The sequence below is a fragment of the Lontra canadensis genome, unplaced genomic scaffold, assembly GCF_010015895.1.
Source record: "Lontra canadensis isolate GAN:19392208 unplaced genomic scaffold, GSC_riverotter_1.0 scaffold17, whole genome shotgun sequence".
Classification (NCBI taxonomy): domain Eukaryota; kingdom Metazoa; phylum Chordata; class Mammalia; order Carnivora; family Mustelidae; genus Lontra; species Lontra canadensis.
Genome location: NW_022631011.1, coordinates 20,817,398 through 20,839,336, shown reverse-complemented (window position 1 = coordinate 20,839,336; position 21,939 = coordinate 20,817,398). Strand labels below are relative to the sequence as shown.

The 21,939-nt window shown below is 40.8% G+C and overlaps 1 protein-coding gene across 3 annotated transcripts in view; it reads right to left on the bottom strand.

Moving 5' to 3' along the window:
- Positions 1 to 21,939, bottom strand: part of OSBPL1A (oxysterol binding protein like 1A) — a 239,611-nt gene that overhangs the window by 89,136 nt on the left and 128,536 nt on the right. For all 3 annotated transcript variants that reach the window (XM_032859742.1, XM_032859743.1, XM_032859744.1), the window contains one exon: positions 10,251 to 10,413. In XM_032859742.1, the coding sequence (XP_032715633.1) occupies positions 10,251 to 10,413 (163 nt within the window). The remainder of the gene's footprint in view (positions 1 to 10,250; positions 10,414 to 21,939) is intronic.

The following is a 21,939-nucleotide window of genomic DNA, read 5'->3' as shown; positions in this document are numbered from 1 at the left end:
AAAGTATTATGCTAAGCGAAATAAGTCAGTTGGAGAAAGACAAGTACCGTATGATTTCACTCATGTGGAATTTGAAAAACAAAACAGATGAACACAGGGGTAAGAGAAGGAAAAATAAAATAAGATAAAAGCAGAGAGTGAGGAAAACCATAAAAAACTCTTAAAAGATAGAGAACAAAATGAGGGTTACTGGAGGGGAGTAGAGGGGATGGGTTAGTGGGCGATGGGCATTAAGAAAGGCACTTGTGGGGGCGCCTGGCTGGCTCAGGGGGTTGAGCCTCTGCCTTTGGCTCAGGTCATGATCCCAGGGTCCTGGGATCAAGCCCCACATCGGGCTCTCTGCTCAGCGGGGAGCCTGCTTCCCCCTCTCTCTCTCTGCCTGCCTCTCTGCCTACTTGTGATCTCTGTCAAATAAATAAATAAAATCTTAAAAAAAAAAAAAAAAGGCACTTGTTGTGATGAGTCCCGGGTGTTGTATATAAGCGAAAATCACTAAATTCTACTCCTGAAACCAATACTACACTATATGTTAACTAACTTGAATCTAAGAAAAAAGAGGCCTAAGGGAGAGCATGCTTGGCACGCTATAGAACAAGAACTGAGGTCAGAGGGACAGAGTGAGGAGTACAGAGGCAGACTTCGGAATGGTGGCCGAGGGCCAGATCATGTTGGGCTTTGGCTTTTATTCCAGCCAAGAAGCAAAGTCACTGGAGGATTCAGTGCAGAGAACTGACATGAATGGATTCATGTTTCAGAATGATTGCTGTGAATGCTGGGTTAAGAACACTTCTGGAGATAAGGCTGCAGGCAGAGAGAGCAGTCAGAAAACCACTGTGACCACCCAGGCCAGAGAAGGTGGGGGTGCAGGTCTGGGTGATAAGATTCTCATATGGCAAGTGACCAGATTTCATTTCATTATTTCATTTTATTTCATTTTTAAGGGGAGAGCACAAGCTGGGAGGGGAGCAGGAAGGGCAGAAGGAGAGGCAGAGAATGAATCACAAGCAGGTTCTACGCTCAGTGCAGAGCCTGATATAGACTTAATCCCACAGCCCTGAGCCAAAACCAAGATCATACCTGAGCCAAAACCAAGAGTCAGATGCTTAACCGACTAAGCCATCCAGGTGCCCCTGATGTATTCTGAAGGTCCACCTAATAGAATTCATTGATTGACTGAAGGTGGATGTGACGCACAAAAATAAAACTGTCTATGATGGAGAAGTCAAAGGTTGCCAGAGTCAAAGGTCAAAGGTTGGCCAAAGCATCTGGAAAGACAGATCCTTCCATCTACCAAAATGCAGTAGACTGCAAAAGGGGCAGGCTTTGAGTAGAAAGCAAGAGTTCTCTGCAGGACCCTTTAAGACATGTAGGAGCTCTCTTAGACATTAAAGTGAATTTGCCAAGTAGACAGACATGAGTCTGAAATTCAGGGGGAAGACAAAGGCTGGAAATACAAAGTTATGGATTTATCAGAATACAGACAATATTTAAAGGCACAGGACTACCATGAGCCCACTTAAGGCCATGTTGCTCAAGCTTTAATATCCGTATGAATCACCTACAGATTTGGGAAAAAAATGCATTATTTTTATTCACTAGGTCTGAACTGAGGCCTTAGGTTCTACATTTCCAACAAGCTCCCAGGTGATGCTTATGCCTACCCTCAGACCACACCTGGGAGTATAAAGGACCTAGAGCTAAGTGTGGACAGAAAAAAGGTTACCTGCCTGCCCCTGCGACACTCTAATATCAGAAGTTGGAAGGATGTAAAACGACTGGCAAAGGAAACTGAGAAAGAAAATGAAGTCTGGAAGCTAAGGAAAGACAATGTTCTAAAAAGGAGGGTGTAACCAACAACTCTAAGTGCTGGTGAGAGGTCAAGAAAGAGGAGAACCGAGAAAGAACCACACAGTTAGCTGAGTGCAGTGCAGTGGTGACCTGCTCCAGAGCACTAGGGCAAACAGGGTGTTCAAGACAGATGGTCAGAATGGAAAGCAATGTGGGATCAAAGGTGTTTTGTTTTTTTTTTTTAATTTCACTTATTTGAGAGAGGCAGAGATAGTGACAGAGATACAGAGAGCAGGAGAGAAGCCGACTCCCTGCTGAGCAGAGAGCCCGACATGGGGCTCGATCCCAGAACTCTGGAATCATGACCTGAGCTGAAGGCAGATGCTTCACCAACTGACCTACCCAGGAGCCCCAAAGGTATTTTTATACGATTTAGCACTGTAAGGATGAGACAGTTGATGGGAACAAGAATTACCTGGGAAAGAGGAGGAGATGCACAGATGTCCTTCTGTAGGTCCAGTGAGGAGTGGGGGGGATCCCAGGCACAAATGGAGGGAGTGGTTTCAGTTAGGGACACAACACTCATCAATGCAAAGCAGAGAAGGCAGAACACGCACATGTATAGACACAGCCAGGTGTGTGACAGCTTCAACAGTGGAATCATGAGTCTCTTGGTGACATAAACAATGGCTTCAGATGGCACAGGATGGAGAAGAAGGCATGAGAAGTTGTAGCTGACATAAGCATGAAAGCAGAATGTGAAAGCAATGGACTACAGACAAGGAGTAGGACTGCTGGGCTGCCAAAGAGCACAACATGGACTTTAGCAGCCATGAAGATTTAGCTAGACCCAATGGTGTGGCCCTAGATACATCTCCAGCCTCACCTAGTCCCTTGAGGACTGGGGCTGGAAGGGGGTGAAGAGGGATGGTGCAGCATAGAGGGATGGTGCAGCATTCTGCCAGCTGAGTACAACGCAAGGAGAGAAAGGCAGGCAACTGATCCCGTGTTGCCCCAAGCAAGCTAGGCCTCAAAGGAGGGACAGGAGGGCACACGTGGAGTGAGGGGTGGTATAAAGATGGGAGATGATGTGGGGCACCTGTGTGGCTCAGTTGACGAAGCATCTGCCTTCGGCTCAGGTCATGATCTCTGGGTCCTAAGATCCAGCTTCATATCAGGCTCCCTGCTCAGGAGAGTCTGCTTCTCCCTCTCCTTCCTCTCCACTCATGAGCTCTCTCGCTCTCTCTCTCACATAAGTAAAAAAATAAAACCTTTTTTAAAAAATGGAGGTGACGTGGTGCAGTCAAAACAATGTTGGGATCAAGGTTTCTGAGAGAGTGGGTCCAAAGACAGGAGACAAGTGTCAAACTGTGGCCCATACCAAACAGAGAGGACAGTATTGACATAGTTCTGAGAAAGGCAAACTTGAAGGCCCCGTGTCAGAGCGAGCAGCTAGGGTGGGCTGGAGGGCTGGATCCCTTGCACTGACACTGGCTCTCCATGCATTCATCTACTGTCTTGGACCGAATGCGAGCCCCCCAGATTGAAGGACCGGGTCTTAGCTATCTTGGTATAGCTGTGCCTAACAAAGCACATGGCACACAGTAGGCACTCAACAGTTGTGTCTGCTTAGTGAAATCCTCTCAGTGCTAAGGACAGTACAAAATGCATGCAACTTACAGTAAATATTTAATGGAGACATCAATTTAGTCAGTAACAACATTTCAGAAAACGAAGATGGACCCAGAAGGTCAAGCCAAATCCTAAAAGATAAATTACACTCAGCAAATTTACTGACAACACGTAGAGAATATAAGTAAGCTGCTGGATAGTTGTTTAATATTACAAAACTAAAACTAGATGAAGAGCCCCTGCCACTCATCGGATTTTCTCCAGAATGTTTCTTCATGGTACAAATGGAAGGTGTTTAATGACAGCCATATTCTGTGGTACTCAATTTGCTGTCTATCACATCAATTAATTAATATGTTTTGTACTGGGCAGTAGAGAAAATACAAAAGTTAATATGACAAGGTCTCTACCCTTAAGGGAAATATAGTGATAAGGAATATCAGTGATAAGGATATAGAGATAAGGAAGGAATGCACAGAAAGTTACATAACGAGAAAACGGCAAGAATAAGGCAGTATGGCTAATTCCCAGAAAAAGGGGAGGGGGGACCAAGAGAGAAGAGAGTGCTAGGAATACAGAGGGAGGTGGTAACGCCAGGCACTAGGCAGGGGCAGACGACAGTAAAGACAAACGGAACAAGGCCAGATAAGAAACGGACAGCTACTTCAAAAATAAACTGTAGAAGGAGCAACAGTGACCATGGTGATCAGATCCCGTGTCTTCTAGATGGAAGATGTCAGTGGGGATGGTATCACGTGTTCTCCACTAGGACCTCGAGCACTTACTGGATTAAACTCTGACATAGGTCATAACTGGTCCTGTATTACTCTCCTCCAGAAGAAACCAAAATCGTTATATTACCACTTTCCGTTTTGAAAGTTTTGACTTAAAAAGACACGAGTACCACCCTTGGAACTGCTGAGAAATGCTAAAACTGGCTTCAATTTCATGACATAACCATCTATTGGTTTTGCCAGTCTACACTATTGGATTGTATGCATTATTCATGCACATTTCAACCAAAATAGCATTAAGAGGAAAACCTAGCAAGAAAGCCTTTCTTCAGGAACTGATCTCAACATGTTTCTAAAAAGGAAAATGAACAGACAGTAAGAAAACCAATATATTTTGAAGTTATAATATCCAAAAGGCAGGAATTTTGGTGAAACTGCTAGTTCCATCATACCAGTTCTAAACAATAACAGCCACAAAATTATTTAACTGGTAACAAACGTTTCAAAAATAATTCCTTAGAAGATGATCAGAGATTCACAAAGTCAAGCACCCTGAACTGTCCCCACCCTTGCTACTATTTCCATCTCCCCACACCGTGCTCTCTGTGAGCAGGTCTCATAGCCCCAACTGGATTGTAAATTCCTCAAGAACAAATTTTATCTCTTAGAACCACCTCACCCCGGCTCACTCCTTGTCTGCCATCCGTCCTCTCCTACACGGAATCCACACTGGGGCGTGCAGACTGTATGAAATCAGTAAGCACTACTGATTCTCTTGTGCTTGTATTGAATACCAATATATTTTTAGGGAGGACAGAAATACCAGTGGCATTTGTTCAAAACCTACATTCAACATTTAGAGAAGAACTCAGGGATTTAGGAAGATAGGGTAATTGTGATCATACAGAGACCACCAGTACAGTCCCATGAAGAGGTGTCAGTGAGGGAACGCAAAACAAGAAATGATTAATTCTGCTATGGGGAGTCAGCAAAGACTACTCCGGGGAGGAGGTAAGTTAGTGATATTTGAGAGCTCTGGTAGGAGCAGAGGGTAGAATACAGAAAAACTGGAACGGAAAGGGTAGGAATACGAACAAGGACCCACACTCTTCTTCCCTAAAGTGGTTCTTTCTATTATTTCCACACTTCATTTGCTTGCAGAACAGTTTTTTCCAGAGAACCAGTTTTCCTTTCGTTTCTCTTTATATCTTGTTGCTTCAGTGTGCATGACTGGCTTAGCCCCTGTACCAGGAAGGGGTCACTTTATAGGAAGATCAGCAATTTCACTCAACATAACCATTTTACTTCTTTTCTTAAACACACACACACACACACACACACACACACACTACTTCTTTTCTTAAACACACACACACACACACAATTAGATGTTGCTCCATTTAAATCATGTTACACAAAATTCAACCAAATTGTGAATAAGAAATCTATTTGCTTCACGAATTTTTCACAAAATCTTTAGTTACCAAGCATACTTGAAAAATAATGTAAAAATGACCAAGCGATCCCACAGCACTGGAAAAATTAGTCTATACTGTATGCTTGCATCAAGGTCTTGTCTCACCCGCTATATTAGATTCTCATTGATCCTGCTTATCTGCAAAACCTAAAGGGACATAAGAGAAAAGTAGCGGAGAGAAAACAGGAAGTCACATGGCCTTTAAGTCTAAACAAATAAAATTATCCTAAAGGAAGTAAAAGAAGTTGTAAAAGCAACTTTTAAAGATTAAATATTGAGTCAAAATAATTTACAACTATTTCAAGAGAAGAATCTTTAAAAATCTTTTTACATCTTTTAAATAGTAGCTTGATTTAATCTTTTATTAGGAGTCAGCAATTAAAAATCAGCTTTAAAAAAAAAAACTTTAAACGAAGTATATAGGTTTGCATACTTTTTCTTGGTCTTATTTAACTCCATACCTAGTAGCCTGCTGTCACTACCACGCTGCAGGGCTGGAGGAAGGCTAGGGTGGCTAATGCAGTTAAATGAAGGGAGTAAGGGGACAAGACTGATTTGAGGACACAGGCAGGATGGGGATCATGTCAGGAGCCTTGAAGGCATGTTATGGAGTCTGATTTTTATCTCAGTGCCATGAGAAGCCACCACAGGATTTTAGGCAGGGGAATTCAATGAGGTGGCCATCTACAAAGTGTCATTGTGGGTGGTGTATAGAGAGTGAACTTTAGGAGGGCAAGGTCAGAAGCATGGTAGTTAAGAGGCTGGACAAGAGTGGGAGTGGGTATGGCACAGGTGACAGCTCAGTGTCCTGGATGCCGTTTTAAGTGTACATGTTTATCACAGTAAACTCATGACCCACTTGCAGATGAAGAAATGAGGTACAGAAAAGCGAAGTAACTTTCCAAAGGATATAGGAATTAGCAGAGTCATAATTTATCAACAGCCTCCAGCCCCAGCACCTACCTTTAACCCTAGAGTAATAGAACATGCATGGCTTTGAGGTACGATTTTAAGATAGAATGAACAAGCTTTGGGCTGGGTTTCATGGATGGGCACATCAATGTCACAAACCACTCTGAGGTGTCGGTGTCTGGCTTTAGAAGAGGAAAGAGATGCCATTTACTAAAATGAGGTAAACTCTAGGAGGAGGAGGAGGTGGAAGATCTAAGAGAAAGATAAAAAACTCATTTGCTTATCCACCTGATAGTTGAGTATATAAGTCTCTAACAAGAGGTCAGGGTTAGAGATATAAATCTGGGGACTGTGGTGGTCAGACTAATGGTCCCCCAAACATGTCCATATTCTAACCTCCAGAACCTGTGGCTATATTACCTTACATAGTAAGAGGACTCTGCAGATGTGGCTGGGACCCTGAGATGGAGCGGTTACCCTGGGTGGGTCCCTTGATATCCCTAAGGTCCTTTAAAAAAGTGAGAGAGAAAAGTCAGAGTCAGAGAGAGCATCTGGAAGATGTCACACTGCTAGCTTTGAGGATGGAGGATGGCGCCTCAAGTCAACAGATGCAGGTGGTCTCTAGAAATTAAAAAAGGCAAGGAAATAGATGCTCCCCCAGAGCCTCCAGAAGAAACACAGCTCTAACCAAGACCTTGATTTTGGGACTTCTGACCTCCAGCACTGTAAGAAAATAAATCTGCGCTGTTCAAGCACATTTGTGGTAATCTGCTATAGTAGCAACAGGAAACTACTACAGGAATTTTAAGTTAGTATTTAAAATGATGTGGTATTGAAAGGGAAGGTAAAAAAACAATAACCAAACAGCAGTTCTTGAGAAGGTACAAGGAGATGGGGACATGAACAAATGAAGAGGGGATGGCTTTCACTGAGGAGGGACATTTCTTTTTTAACAGAGAGGACGAAGGAAGCAGGAGGGGAGGTTGATGTGCAGTGAAGAGATGAAGTCATTCCCAAATGATGGCTTTTATGATATCAGTGAATATATGGCTAGGTCATCAGCAGCCCACAGCTTGAACCCCGGGCACTGGACTCTTAACCTTAATGCAGTTATACACGCATCAAATGATTTTCAAGATTTCTAGTAGGAAATAGTAGGGGTGGCCACAGAAAGTACTCTCTTCAGGCAAATGCAACACAACTCAGGTGAGTCATTCAGGGCAGGAAGGAGCAAAGACATGGCACCTGTCCCTCTCCTTCATTTCTACAACCACAGTAGAACATGCTGATTGACGTAGACACTTGCACTCAGGCTCACGATACTCCTCAACACAGCAAACCATAAAGCAACAAGTACTGCAGACCAGTCTGAATTGGCACTTGGGCTGTGTTGTTATTTGCCAGTCCTCACCTGGGGACTAAAGTCCTTTTTATCTCTTCCTCCCAGAGGAGATGATCTGGGAGAGTGTTTTGGGTGCTAAAATATGAGAAGCAGAAAGATGACAGTAGCTGCTAAATGTCTATCAAGAAGAGAATGATCAAGAAAACAGTGGTGAATCATATTCCGGACTTTTACACAACCTTTAAAAAGAATGAGCTAGAGTTGTACTACTGAAGGGAAAGATTTCCAAGTTATGTTGTTACATGAAACTGCAGATCCAGAAAGATCATCAGCCACTTCCACTCCTGATTTGCAACAAACGAAGCCATATGAACATGTAGACATACGCAGGGGACTGCTTTAAAAAGGCCTGGAAGAGAATGGATCAGGCTGTCAGTAAGAACTTACAAGGAAGAGTACATAACTAGGATAAGGGATGAACAGAAAACTTCACTGGGTAATGCACGTTCTTTTTTCTTTCTTTCTTTTTTAAGATTTTATTTATTTATTTGACAGAGGGAGAGAGAGAGAGATCACAAGTAGGCTAAGAGGCAGGCAGAGAGAGAGGTGGGAGCAGGCTCCCCACTGAACAAGGAGCCTGATGCAGAGCTCGCTCCCAGGACTCTGAGAATCATGACCTGAGCTGAAGGCAGAGGCTTAACCCACTGAGCCACCCAGGCGTCCCTGCACGCATTTTCATACTGAGTCATTTATAACAATTTTTCTTAATGAACATTAAATTTTTTCTCTCTTTAAAAAAAAAAAAAAAGACCATAAAAGATGAGCTGAAGTGTCTGGGCTCTTGTATATTCAGACCTCCTTGCATTTAATCCTATGATCCCTCTAGCGACTTTCCCTTTTGGATGCCCCAAACGAAAGGAATACAGAAGATAACACTATGGGACTTGGCACAGGGTAGGTGTGAAAAAATGTTTGTAGCCTCCAATGTCATTCCTCCTCCCTTCCCACTTCTCTCACTCATGTTAAATACTTCCTTTGCCCTGCCACTCATCCCACTGCTTTCAAATCCTAGCTTCACTTTCTCTCCCCAGTGAGTCACTCCTTTCACTAATGCCTTATCTAAGACAACATCATCATCAGTATAATCTTTTCTCTAATGATTCCAAAATCTGGCTATTAAAATTATTTCTCATTCTTTTCATTATATCATACTTCCCACAATAAAAGTCCTATTTGCTCTGTTTATCTCACATAATGAATCTCTTTGCCAAAATCCCACCAAACAATCATTTTCCCTGTCTTAGATGATCACCATTTTAATTTCCTCAACCTCATCTTCTTTAGTTCTCATTTCTATTACCTCTCACAGTGCTTCCTTTAATCTCCTACTTTGAATGTGGTCCTTTCATTCCCTATCCACCGGGATCTCCTGCTTTCATGGTCAAGTTCAATAAGAACAGTAATTGCGTACATCCATCTATTCTGTTAAGAACTTGATTTCCTCACGAGAGCTGTTCTCACCCTCACTCATCTCCAGCCACTGTCTGACACACACCCACCTCAGAAACTCTGAAATAAATTCTTCAAAGGTCAAAACTGCTTAGTGGGCCATCCCCTCCCAAGTCATTTAGCTCCCCACATACATCTGTTTTTGGATTACCTAGTATGTATCAGGCCCCGTCCTAAACAAAGTTTAAACACAAGAACTCATTTAATCCTGACTCAGCCTGTGGAAATGGATATACTTATCCCCATTTTAAATACGTGTCAACACAGAACCTGAGAGGTCACAGACCTTGTCCACGGTCACACGGCCGGCCAATGTCAGAGGCAGGATTCCAATTTAGACAATGGAGTCCATGCACATCAGTTTGTCAGGTTTTTGGCATGTATTTCTGAGGCAGAAGTAAGCACTTCTCTCTGCTCCAGCCCACCGAGGGGTCACCGCTACTCTGGCACTCAGCATACTGTACGCTAACCACATCCCTCATCTGAACCCTCTGAGGATACAGAGTACTCTCTGATGACAGAAACTGTTCCTTGCTCTAGCCTGAGACACATAACAGCACCCGGAACTAGGAGGTATTTAATGGTCCCTGAATGAAGGAAAAAGAAATAAAATTTGTTGAATTTTAGCAGCGCCCCCTCTCCAGCTTAGCATACGCCACCAGTGTCGGCAGCCTCATTCTCGACTTTCAGGCTCCTGCCTCAGTAACACCACATGAAAGGCAGACCGTTTGGGGAGCGGTAGCGCTGCGTCTCAGCTACCAGGTCCAGGACGCTGCAGATGACATTGACCCTCACAGACATTTAGGTGGTGGGCTTCAGTTCACCGGCACCACGGGTGGCGGGATGCTAGAGTTACCTGACAGCGCATCATAGAACTCGTCCTCACTGAGGATGCTGCAAGGTGGGGAGCCTTCAACCAGAGACCGCTCTAATTCATGATGCTCGGTGGCCAGAGTCTCCAGTGCTTCTGACAAAATTTTGTTTTTTTCTTGCTCCTGTTCCAATTTAAAATTCCTCACCTAGAAGAGAAGAGAGAAACATGAAAAGACTTCAGAGTGGCAGGAGCCACAGTCTTACGCGTGAAAGATGTAAAATTTATTTGCTTTTCATCCAGTTCAACCGCAACATCAGAAATGAAAACAGCCGTGTTATATACATGCACAGATGAATGAGCACACTTACTAAGCCAATTCTATTCTTCCCGTGGGGCCTTTTCTTACAACAGCTCTAGCTAATGAAAACAGATTAGGACTAGCAAATTTGGCTCAAAGGACCAAGATTCTAGTGTAAGAACAGAGGCCGATTCAGAAATCAGATAAAACTTTTTTAAAAACAGACTCCCTCTCTCATCATTAATCATGAAATTAAGCCAGCTTTCGAACAAAATAATTAAAACAATTCTGAATATTAAAACATGTACGTTATGATCGGGGCCACTGGGTGGCTCAGTCGGGTTAAGCATTGGACTCTTGATTTTGGCTCAGGTCAAGATCTCAGGGTGGTGGAATCAAGCCCCGAGCTGGGCTCACACTCAGTGGGGAGTCTGCTCGAGATTCTCTCTCCCTCTCTGCCTACCCATCCCACTTGCACTCTCTCTAAATATAATAATAATAATAATAATAAATAAAGCATAAGATATAATCCTCCAGCTTACTTTCAAAATAGCTGATATATGAAAGGGAACGAGTGGCCAAGCAATTGACAATTTGACTTAATTTTTCAATTCCATATTTTGGTTACGGTTCCATATTTTACCATGAATTTAGCACACTAATAACAACAACAAAAAGAGATTATAACAAAGGCAAAGACTGGTTTCATTTTTCATCTTTTAATGAAATGATCAATTCCTCCTACCTAATTCAAGAGCATTTCAAACTTCGCAGTTAACGAACACCTCCCAAAATTTAAGCAAGCTGACCCTCCTACAAAACAGCAGGTGCTAGATTTGCTGCGGACAGTTTCACCTGTCTTGATATCAGGACTCTAGGAATCAAAACTATTCTGTAATCTCCCTCAACTTCCAGAAAAGAGATCTACCGTTACCAAGGTGCAATCTCAGAAGCCTCATGTTCCCTAGCTGCCTCATCTAAAAATTAGATTATTAGATAATAGTGGAATTCTCTATCAGTAGTCTTCAACCATATATTTTTTTTTAATTTTTTTTTTTACTTTAGCAAAGCAGAACCTTTCTCAAAAATAACCCCAACACAGGAAGCAGATGTTTCAGAAAGCTGTGCTGGCTGACACTGGCACAACCAGGAGCACTACAGCTTTCCCTCCCCTTCATCCAAAGTGGGGACTATTCCAACAGTTTGAAAAGCACTGGGCAGGGTGACTCCAACACCTCCCCCAGGCGGAAGCTCTGATGGGTCCTGGGAGCCACAGAACTCAGCCTGCTCTCTGAATTAGTCTCTCTGTTGAATCTCACCCTTTCAGACCTCCTGACGCTCCCTGGCACCTTCTCCTCCCTGTGGTTCTGACTCCAGAGTCCTCCAGACTCCAGGGTTCCTCAGCCCTGAGTTGCTGAGAGCCACACATCAGGTTCAACACGGAGAGCCCTGGACAGAACTTAAAAATACAGCCTTAATGAAATGCTATGTTCACAGAAGAAACAGAATAAAACTTTTATTATCTTGGGAATAGTTCTAGTCTTCAGGCACCTTAGTGTTTATCATTACAGCAATGAGATTATTATTAGAGCTGTGATCATGAAATAAGAATAGCAATAAATGGTAAATCAACAAGGGCATACAAAATTGGAAAAAAGTTAAGTACTTCTATAGTTACAGTTTGTAAGAAAGTGCAAAATACTTGTAAATATTCCTACAATCTACAATTTATCTCCAGAGGAGGAAGTACTCTTATTACGGCTGGAGTCAACTTAAAGCAACAACAACAACAACGACAACAACAACCCCAAATTGTTCTCCCTCCATTTCATGAGTAAGACAACTCATTTATCTGTAAACAAGGACTACAAAATTGAGCACAATGTCCAAAATTATCCTTTCTTCAAATGGAAAAGATCTCTACAGCACTGTTAAATATCTAGATTCCAGAAATACCACTGTAGGAGGATCCAAGCTCCTTCAACCCTGCCCACCTGGCTCCCTTTAGCTTTATCCTTACAGCTTTTCAAATATCAAAATGCAAATGCACTGTTGAAACTGAACCTTTCAATATATGAATCAACTAAATTAACCCTTCTACTTCACAAATACATTAGCTTTATACCTACATTCATCTAGACTTCAGAATAGTGGCAAAATAAATGACTGAGGCCCCCAAATACCATGTTCCCTCAACAAAATCTTATTCAAAATCCAATTTACCCCTTTATCCATCTAAAATAAGCACCACTTCATTTCTGCTACTTTGGACATATGTTCTCACTTGTTCTTAAGAGGAGTGAAAAGGGTGAGAAGCAGAAGCAGGAGAAGAAGCTCTCACCACTATTCTAGCTCTTACCTTGTTTTTATCTCATTGACCTGACTGCACTTGTCCTTGTTTCAAGCATAACAGGATCTTCTGCACTGAAGATCCCTTCCTCGAAAATTACACACAAAACAGCAATTTCTTTCATCAGGTACAGTGATGTACCCTCAGCCCTCTAACTTTTCCATAACTAAAATTAACATATAACAAAGTGAACGTAAATGTCAAACTTATTAGGAATAATTTAAGGACCAAACCATCACACTCTCTTAATAAAAATATACATGCTCCACGTCTGTACCACTTTAGACTAACGCAAATAAAGCCTTTCCACTCATCGCCTCAAACCACAGCAACACGATCATCTTACATTTTACTCCATTTCATGCTGGCAGGTGGAAATTCACAATGAACACTTCCAAAGTGTTCTTCACACAGTGAGCAGATGCCGGCTGAAGAATCAAGAGTTTTAAAAAGTTACGTGCTAGCCCGTGCACACATATTTTATCTACTCTCATTCTATAAAGTACCCTGCTATTTCCCCATGTTCCACGGAGGTTAAGTTGGGTGGAGACAATGATTACATCTGGCAAAAACACACTACTAAGTGAGGAGTAGGTGATGAGTATTCACAGAATATTGTGTCCAATTACCCAATTACAGGTTAGGTGAGATTCTGGTCTTGATCAGTCTCATAAAACTCTTTCAACTGGCCACACTCCCATCAGCGAAATAGCATTAGCTTACTCATCATTGGGTGCATGGCTACGATAACACAGAATGTTTTCGCTTAACACTGAAATACTCTAGACCTTGAATTTAAAACATCTAGTTTCTTCTCTCAGGTAAGGAATTACACTGACAATTATTTTTGTGGTTATAGGATCAACACTATATTGATTTCAAAACTTCTTAAGAGATGTGTGCTTTAGATGATTCTCTGCTATGGCCACAGCTGTTACAGTGGGTCTGGCTGGTCCTTTAGAGCTGGTAAGGGCTCTTCTGCTCCTGGAAGGCTACCTAACTGTTTTGGTGTACGAGGATAGAGCCCTTGTGTGAATGACAGAGTTACTTCTAAATCCACCGCCAGGATGAATCACACCCTCATCTCCAGGCCCAGGAAAATTAAGGTCTGATCCCTGTCTGAGGCACAATCAAGTGTAGTAATATATATCCTCATGACCACAGGATATATTTACTTTGTTTTAAAGATTTACAAAGCATCTTTACACACATTATACCTCCCAAGTTTTCACCGATTCTAATGCCCTTCTATACTATCCCATCATGGCCTTCTATGCTCTCCGTGTAATGCATTTCCTTATGTTCCTGAAGGCCTTTTCTTCAGTCCTTTTGAAAAAGGACTTCCTTACTAGAGGGTATTATGCTTAGCGAAATAAGTCAATCGGAGAAAGACAACTATCATATGATCTCCCTGATATGAGGAAGTGGAGATGCAACGTGGGGGGCTTGGGGAGTAGGAAAAGAATAAATGAAACAAGATGGGATTGGGAGGGAGACAAACCATAAGAGACACTTAATGTCACAAAACAAGCTGAGGGTGGCCCGGAGGAAGGGGGTTGGGAGAGGGTGGTGAGGTTATGGACACTGGGGAGAGTATGTGCTATGGTGAGTGCTGTGAAGTGTGTAAAGCTGGCGATTCACAGACCTGTACCCCTGGGGCTAATAATACATTATATGCTTATTAAAAAATAAAAAAATATATATGAAAAAAAGAAAGAAAGAAAAAGGACTTCCTTATGTTCCTGAAGGCCTTTTCTTCAGTCCTTTTGAAAAAGACACTTATTCAAAAACAACTATGCCTCAGTGACCAAAGCAGATCTGTCTGATAAGAGACTATGAAGATGGAGGCAGGATAAGCAAGGCAGTTGTGGTGGGGGAAGAAGGACTGCATAAAGCTTGCAGATGGCCTTACAATCTTTGGCTTTGATTCTGACTGAAGGGAAACTGATGGAGGGGTCTGTACAGAGGAGTAACCTCATCTGATTTATATCTGAATACGACCTCTCTGGCTGACCTTGTGGAGAACCAGGGGGAGGTGAAGAGCAGAATCAGCAAGATCCTTTCAGAGGCTGCCGCAACAGCCCAGGTAGGAGATGTGAAAGAACAATGAAGGTGCCCCTATGTAGTGAGATTCTGAACACTCTTTGTAGGAAGGCCTAAATGATTTGCTGACAGACTGCCTATGTAGGAGATGCAAGAAAAAAAAAAACAAAAAAAAATTAAGGATGATTTCACAGTTCTGGCCTAAGCAACTAAAGATAGAGCCATCGTTACCTAAAATGGGAAAGACTGCAGAAGGAACAGGGACAATCGGGAACTTCATTTCGTATATGTTAAGTGTGAGATGCTACCAGACATCCAAGTGTAGGTGTCAAGTAGACATCAAATGAGGTGTCCAAGGAAGAGGTCCAGGTTGGACTCTGGGAGTCCTCTGCAAAATATATTACAAGCTGTAACAGTAGAAAGAATCATTGAGGGAGAAAGCGAGGTGTAAACAGGAAGAAAACCAAAGACTTATATTTTCTTCTGATTGGAGAAGTGAAAGAACCAGCACAAGGAAACCAAAAAAGAGAGGAAGAGAGACAGAAGGAATACCAGGAGTGTGTGGTGTCCTGTAAGCCTCTGAGAAGTATTTCAAAGAGGAATAAGTGATCAACCATGTCAAACACCAATGATAAAAATAATATGGGAACTAGGAAAAAAGGACCTCTGGATTTGGTGATGAGATCGATGGTGAACTTAACACAAGTAGTTTCAGTGGAGTGTTGAGAGGATGCTGAAGGCAAAGACCTGAGTGGAGTGGGTCAAGAAAAATGAGAGAAGGAAACTCAAGAGAGTATGGCCCATTCCTAAGAAGTTTTGCTAAAAGGAAAGAAGACAACTGGAGCACGCTGGAAGGGGACAGGAGAGTCAATAAGGCTTTCGTACAGAAGACAACCAGAATGTTTCTGAACTGATCAAAGATTCAATAGAGGGGGGCTTAAATTAATGATGAGGTAGAGAGAGGAGAGAATTGCTAGAATGATGTTCTTGAGTTTGCTAAAAATGGGATCTAATCCACAAGTGTACCCTTGTCAGGGCACAGAAAGTTCAACCTTAGTTTCAAGAGAAAAGGCAGCGTAGATGCACAGATTTAGATGGGTAGGTATGGGTAATAAAGTTTTCTCCTAATTGCTTTTGCCTCAACATGCATATGCGAAATACAGCGAATAAGAAACAAAAGAGGTCATCAACTTACAGATCCCAGCATGTGACGCAGTAAGAAAACTCTATCTCTTAACATTATACACAACATAAGAATCTGCCCTGAGATTAAAAATGAGATAATTTCCAAGCCTTCCGAAGCCTCATTCTCACTAACCTGGTCACCCCAAAACATGAGAGCTGTTCATTTTCCTGTTGTTTACAGTCAACGGTCACTGGCTCTAGGCATCACTAAAAAAATGTCCTTTTCTTACTGGCATTGCCATCTTCCTCAACCCAGCTCAAGCCAAGAGAAAAGGAAATCCCATTGAGAATTACCTCTGTGCCTCTCTGCCCTTAGGTTCTGCCTTAAGAAAGATGAAGAGGGCCTGTACTTCGTTTCTAACTTAGTGACATACTCTAGGTAAAAAGACCTCAACAGAGCTTGTTAAACTGCTAATGGTTTCTGCTAATAATCTAGTAAAGTCAATTATTTCCAAGTATATCTTCAGACATTTAATTCAAGAAGGAATTTGGGGGATAACTGGCTACTCCTAGGTGTAGGACAGAGCCCAATAAACAGGCACTGAAGAAATATCTGGCAAATACGTGGAGGTTTATAAGAGCAAGATGATAACGATACTTGGAAGAATATAAACTCGGAATATTTAATACTTTTTGTCAGACTTATTTAAAAATAGTATCCCAAAGAAATAAAATCAGTAAAACTAGTAATATATACAAACAATAGAACAATGTTGAACTATTTACGTCCACAGTGTACGACCAACAGTAGATTCAATACATATTTATTCCTCTGCCTTGCTCAGTGGTTCTGGCATTTAAAATAATTTGGTATAAGTAAGAGCTCATAAAAATTTTCCAATTCCAAAACTGAATCATTTGACTAGGATTATAACACTTCTATAAGGTACATTTACACTAAATTAAAGTTTCCACAAGTATGTTTACTTTATATTCCAGAAGTAGCAGTTATAGGATTATATTCCTAAAAGCACTATGCAGATTTCAATGCATAATTTCCTATATATATTATTCTACTTCATAGTATAATGTATTAAAAGTTTCAAAAAGTTTTCATGTATCACGTACACAAAAAAATGCTGAACTGACACATGTAATGGTATATATTAAACACACTTTAAACAACTTTCAATGTAATGTAATAAATTGGTGTTGGCTGTATAAAAATGGTAAAATTCTAAATCAGCCTATAATAAAGATTCTGAAATTTTTTTAAGTATTTTTTTAATCATGTCTTTTTAACTCCATCAAGTATCCATTGAAAATTGAATTCCCTACTATTCAGAATGAATGGTTCCTGGAACACGCTTAAAAATAAGCACTGAAATTATTTTTAAATAAACATTAAGTTACATAGTAATAAGAGAGGTAAAGGGGCCCTGAAGCAAAGCAAAATAATTTTTTTGACTGAAGATGAAGATGTGTGCAGACATTCAAAATCTGAAAGAAGCCATCACCTGCAGGCCTACACTGTGAGAAAAAACATTTAAGCCTTTCAAGCAGAAGAAAAATGATACCAGATGGAAATATTCATCTATACAAAGGAATGAAGAACACCAGAAATAATAAGTATGTGGCTAAAAAGACTTATTTTAAAAAATAATTTTTTGGATATGATCTCTTCAACTACTATTTATATTTTAAGGTTTACCAAGAAATAATTTAAGTGCAGGACCCTAAGCAGAAATCCTAAAAATCTCATTATTTTAACTTCAGTATGAGTTTATTTAGGAAAAAAAAAAAAAAAGACAATTTCATAAGCACTTGTATAGACTATGATTCTGTGTACACAGGGTTAATTTTATATCTACCACTGATAAAGTATATGCATAGCATTTTACAGTTTAAAAGGCACTTTTACATACCATTAGTTCATTAAATCCTAACAACCCTATAAGGAATATATGGGGCGGGGAGGTGTGTGTATATATAAACTGAAGATCATCAAGTTTAAGCTCCTTGTCATAGGTTAGCAGAGGAATAAGAACTGAAACCAACATCTTTTAACTTCAAATCCCATAAGCTTTCCAATCCATGCTGTGGCAAGAACACTGTTGATGGAAATGTAAGTCTAGAAGCAGAAGGTTTCACTTTGGCGAGATGGGGTGTGGAGCGGGGGCGGGGGGGCAGGGGACAGCTGTTGTCCAGGAAGGTAACGGTTACAGGTTTGGTGGACCAGGAAAATGGGGGCGGGGTATGCTGGATTACAGCAAAATTATTTGTTAAAACCATCACTTGGACCCCCGTCAGTGATTACACCACTGTCAAACGGCAAAGTCATAAAAAGCAGATTAGAAACCTGGCTGAATCCATACCCTCCAGCAGAAAGATTTCTTATTACAAGAATGAGTAGATCTGTCCTGTTCAAAACCTGGCTTAGAGCCAAGGTTCTCCATCATGAAGAATATATCTAGATCAGCTATAGGATCTGTTTTTTTTTGTTTTTTTTTTAATTAGAAGGCCCAGTCTTAGCCTAGACCTACTGAATCAAGCCTCTCAAGAATGAACAAGGCTTGTGTACTGTTACAGAAGTTGCTAATTTCTCCTACCATCTGGGAGAATCCTGATTTTGTTACGTGGCTACATTATTGCCCTCCAGCTCAAAGATTATTTCTCAGTTTCTCTGGCAGCTCAGGCCATATGACTAAGTTCCGCCCACGAAGAATGGAAGCATTGTGAGGAACTCACCATATTTCCTTAAAGGGAAGGGCACACTCCAATTTTTCTCTCTGCTCCTTCCTACCGACCATAATTTGATATATGGAACAGCCCGTAACATCTGAAACTGCTATGTCAGGCCCAGATAGGCCCAGACTTCCTACGTCCTATCTACTTTAAGGTGGAAAAAGAGTCTCTAACTTACTTAAGCTAATTATTAGGTGATTTGGAGTTTCCTATTTCTTTAACGCTAATCCTAACAGTAATACATATAATGTTTTTTTTCCAAAGCACTACAGATCATTCTGATGTGAACCTTGGATAAGAATTAACTGACTTAGGAGAACTTCCACGTAGTTTAAAAAAAAAAAAATTGGGGGGCACCTGCGTGGCTCGGTTGGTTAAGTGACAGCCTTCGGCTTGGGTCATGATCCCAGGGTCCTGGGATGGAGCCCCACATGGGACTCCCTGATCTGCGGGAAGCCTACTTCTCCCTCTCCTTCTGCCTGCCACTACCCCTGCCTGTGCTCTGTCAAATAAGTAAAATCCTAAAAAAAATTTTTTTTTCACTGAACACCTACTACTCTTTCAAAGTGCGTGCTAGGGATACAAAGTACAGTAAGAGATTGGTTAAACCATAGAGAGATTATAGTCTGAGATTGTAGTGTGAAAAAGACACTTCACATTCCTATCCTGCTCATATGTTAAAAATGCAAATCTAGCAATACTTCTCAAAGCTTTTCAGTGGCTCTTTATTGCCTTTGGTTAGTCTCCAAATGAAGTGTGTGTACCCATGAATTAGAAAGTCTTCTATATTTGTAAAAAAAAAAAAAAATATATGATATACCTACACAGGATATATAGAGACTGATGACTGTGTCTTCACATGGTCCACGTTCCACATGGCTAAGGGTAAAGTGCAGGAGGTACGGTACCTTCAGGATATTGTGTTAATACTGCAGATTATGAGAGCTTGGTTATGAAGATTTATGGACTATATTAACCTCGATAATATACCCATTATCATAAAAGCCACTGCAAAGGAACTTCAGATTAAAGATAAAACTAAGGATGCAGGGCGCCTGGGTGACTCAGTCAGTGAAGCATCTGACTCCTGACTTCAGCTCAGGTTGAGATCTCAGGGTCCTATGAGTCCTATGTCACACCACGCTCAGTGAGGAGTCTACTTGAGATTCTCTCTCTCTGCCATTCCCTGCTTGCTCCCTCTCTCTCAAAAAAAAAAAAAAAAATCAGTTAACCAGATATGTGTGGGGTCATTTCTCGACTCCCTAATCTGTTGCACTGATTCGTATGTTTTTACACCGTATTAATACCATATTTTCTCAATTTCTCAATTCTATAACTTTATAGAAAGTGTTGAAATCAGGTAGTTAGGTAGTCTAAATCCTGTAACTCTGTTCTCTTTCAAAATTGGTTTGGCTACTACAGGTCCTTTGCATTTCCATATAAATTTTAGAATCAGTTTGTCAATTTCTACCCCCCAAAAATAAATAAATAAAAAACAAAAACCCTGCTGGAATTCTTTCTGGGATTACTTTGACTGTATAAATCAATTTGGGGAGACCAGACTTCTTAACAATATTGCGTCTTCTGATACAAATAAGGATATCTGTTTATTTTGGACTCTAGTTTCTCTCAATATATCAAAAAGAGAACAAAAACAAAAACAAAATCTAACTCTTAATGGATTACAGACCCAAATGTAAAGCTAAAATTAGAACACTTCTGGAAGAAAACACAGGAGAAAGTCTTAGCAACCGTGAGCTTAGCAAAGATTTCTTAATTAGGTAGCAAAAAGCTATACACACACACACACACACACACACACACACACACACACGGAACTTGCACATCATCAATATCAAAACTTTTGCTTTTCAAAAGATAATGTTAAGAGAAAGGCAAGCAAGAGACTGGGAGTCTGGGAGAAAATATTTGTAAACCACATATCCAATAAAGGATTTGTATTGAGACTGTATAAGGAACTCCTATAACTCAGCAACAGAATGACAACATGATTTAAAAATGTGCAAACAACTTGAACAGACATTTCTCTAAACATACAAATGGCCAACAAGTATATGAAAAGATGTTCAACACCTTCAGTCATTAGGGAATGCAAATCATTACAATATTCAGATAGCACTTTACACCCACTAGAATGACTTATTTTTTTAAAGGAAAATAACAGAGGCACCTACGTGGCACAGTCAGTTGAGCATCTGACTCTTCGTTTCAGCTCAGGTCGTGATCTCATTTTTATGAGATCCAGCCCCACATCATGCACTCAGCATGGACTCTGAGTTTTCCTCTCCCCCCTCATGTTCATGCTCTCTCTTTAAAATAAATAAATCTTTTAAAATTTTTAAAAATGAAAATAACAAGTGTTGACAAGGTTATAGAGAAAATGAAGCCTTGTACACTGCTGGTGGGGACACAAAATGGTGCACATGCTGTGGGAAACAGTTCGGTGCTTCCACATAAAGCTAAACCTAGACCCACCACCTAGCCCAGGAAATTTGTTCCTATGCATACTCCCAAAAGAGCTTATATGTGTTCAAACAAATACTTGTAAAAAATGTTGAAAGCAGCACTATTCCCAACCACCAAAAGCTAGAAACAACCCAAATGTCCATAAACAAATGAATAAATAAAATGTGTTATATACGTACAATGGAAAACTCTTCAGCTATAAAAAGGAACGAAGTACTGAAACCTGCTACTATGTGCATGAAGACTGAAAACAATATGTAAGTGAAAAGCCAGACATCAAAAGTTCACATATCATAGGATTCATTTATGTGAAATGTTCCAAACAGGAACTCCATAGGGACAAAATAGAGATTAGTCATTTTAGGGGATGGGGAGTGATGGCTTCTTGGGTACAAGGTTCCCTTCTGAAGTGATGAAAACTGTTTTGCAAGGAGACAGAGGTAACGGTTGCACAACACTGTGACTTACTAAATGCCACTGTATTACACCCTCAAAATAGTTATTTTTATGTTTTATGAATCCTACTTCAAGTTTTTAAAAAATCAAAACAAAAAAATAAATAAATAAAAAGCCCCACAAACATTCATTCCCCGTATGACCTGGCCATTCTACTTATTCCTACGTATTTACCTAAATGAAACGAAATATTATGTCCGTAGGAGACTTGTACACAAATACTAATA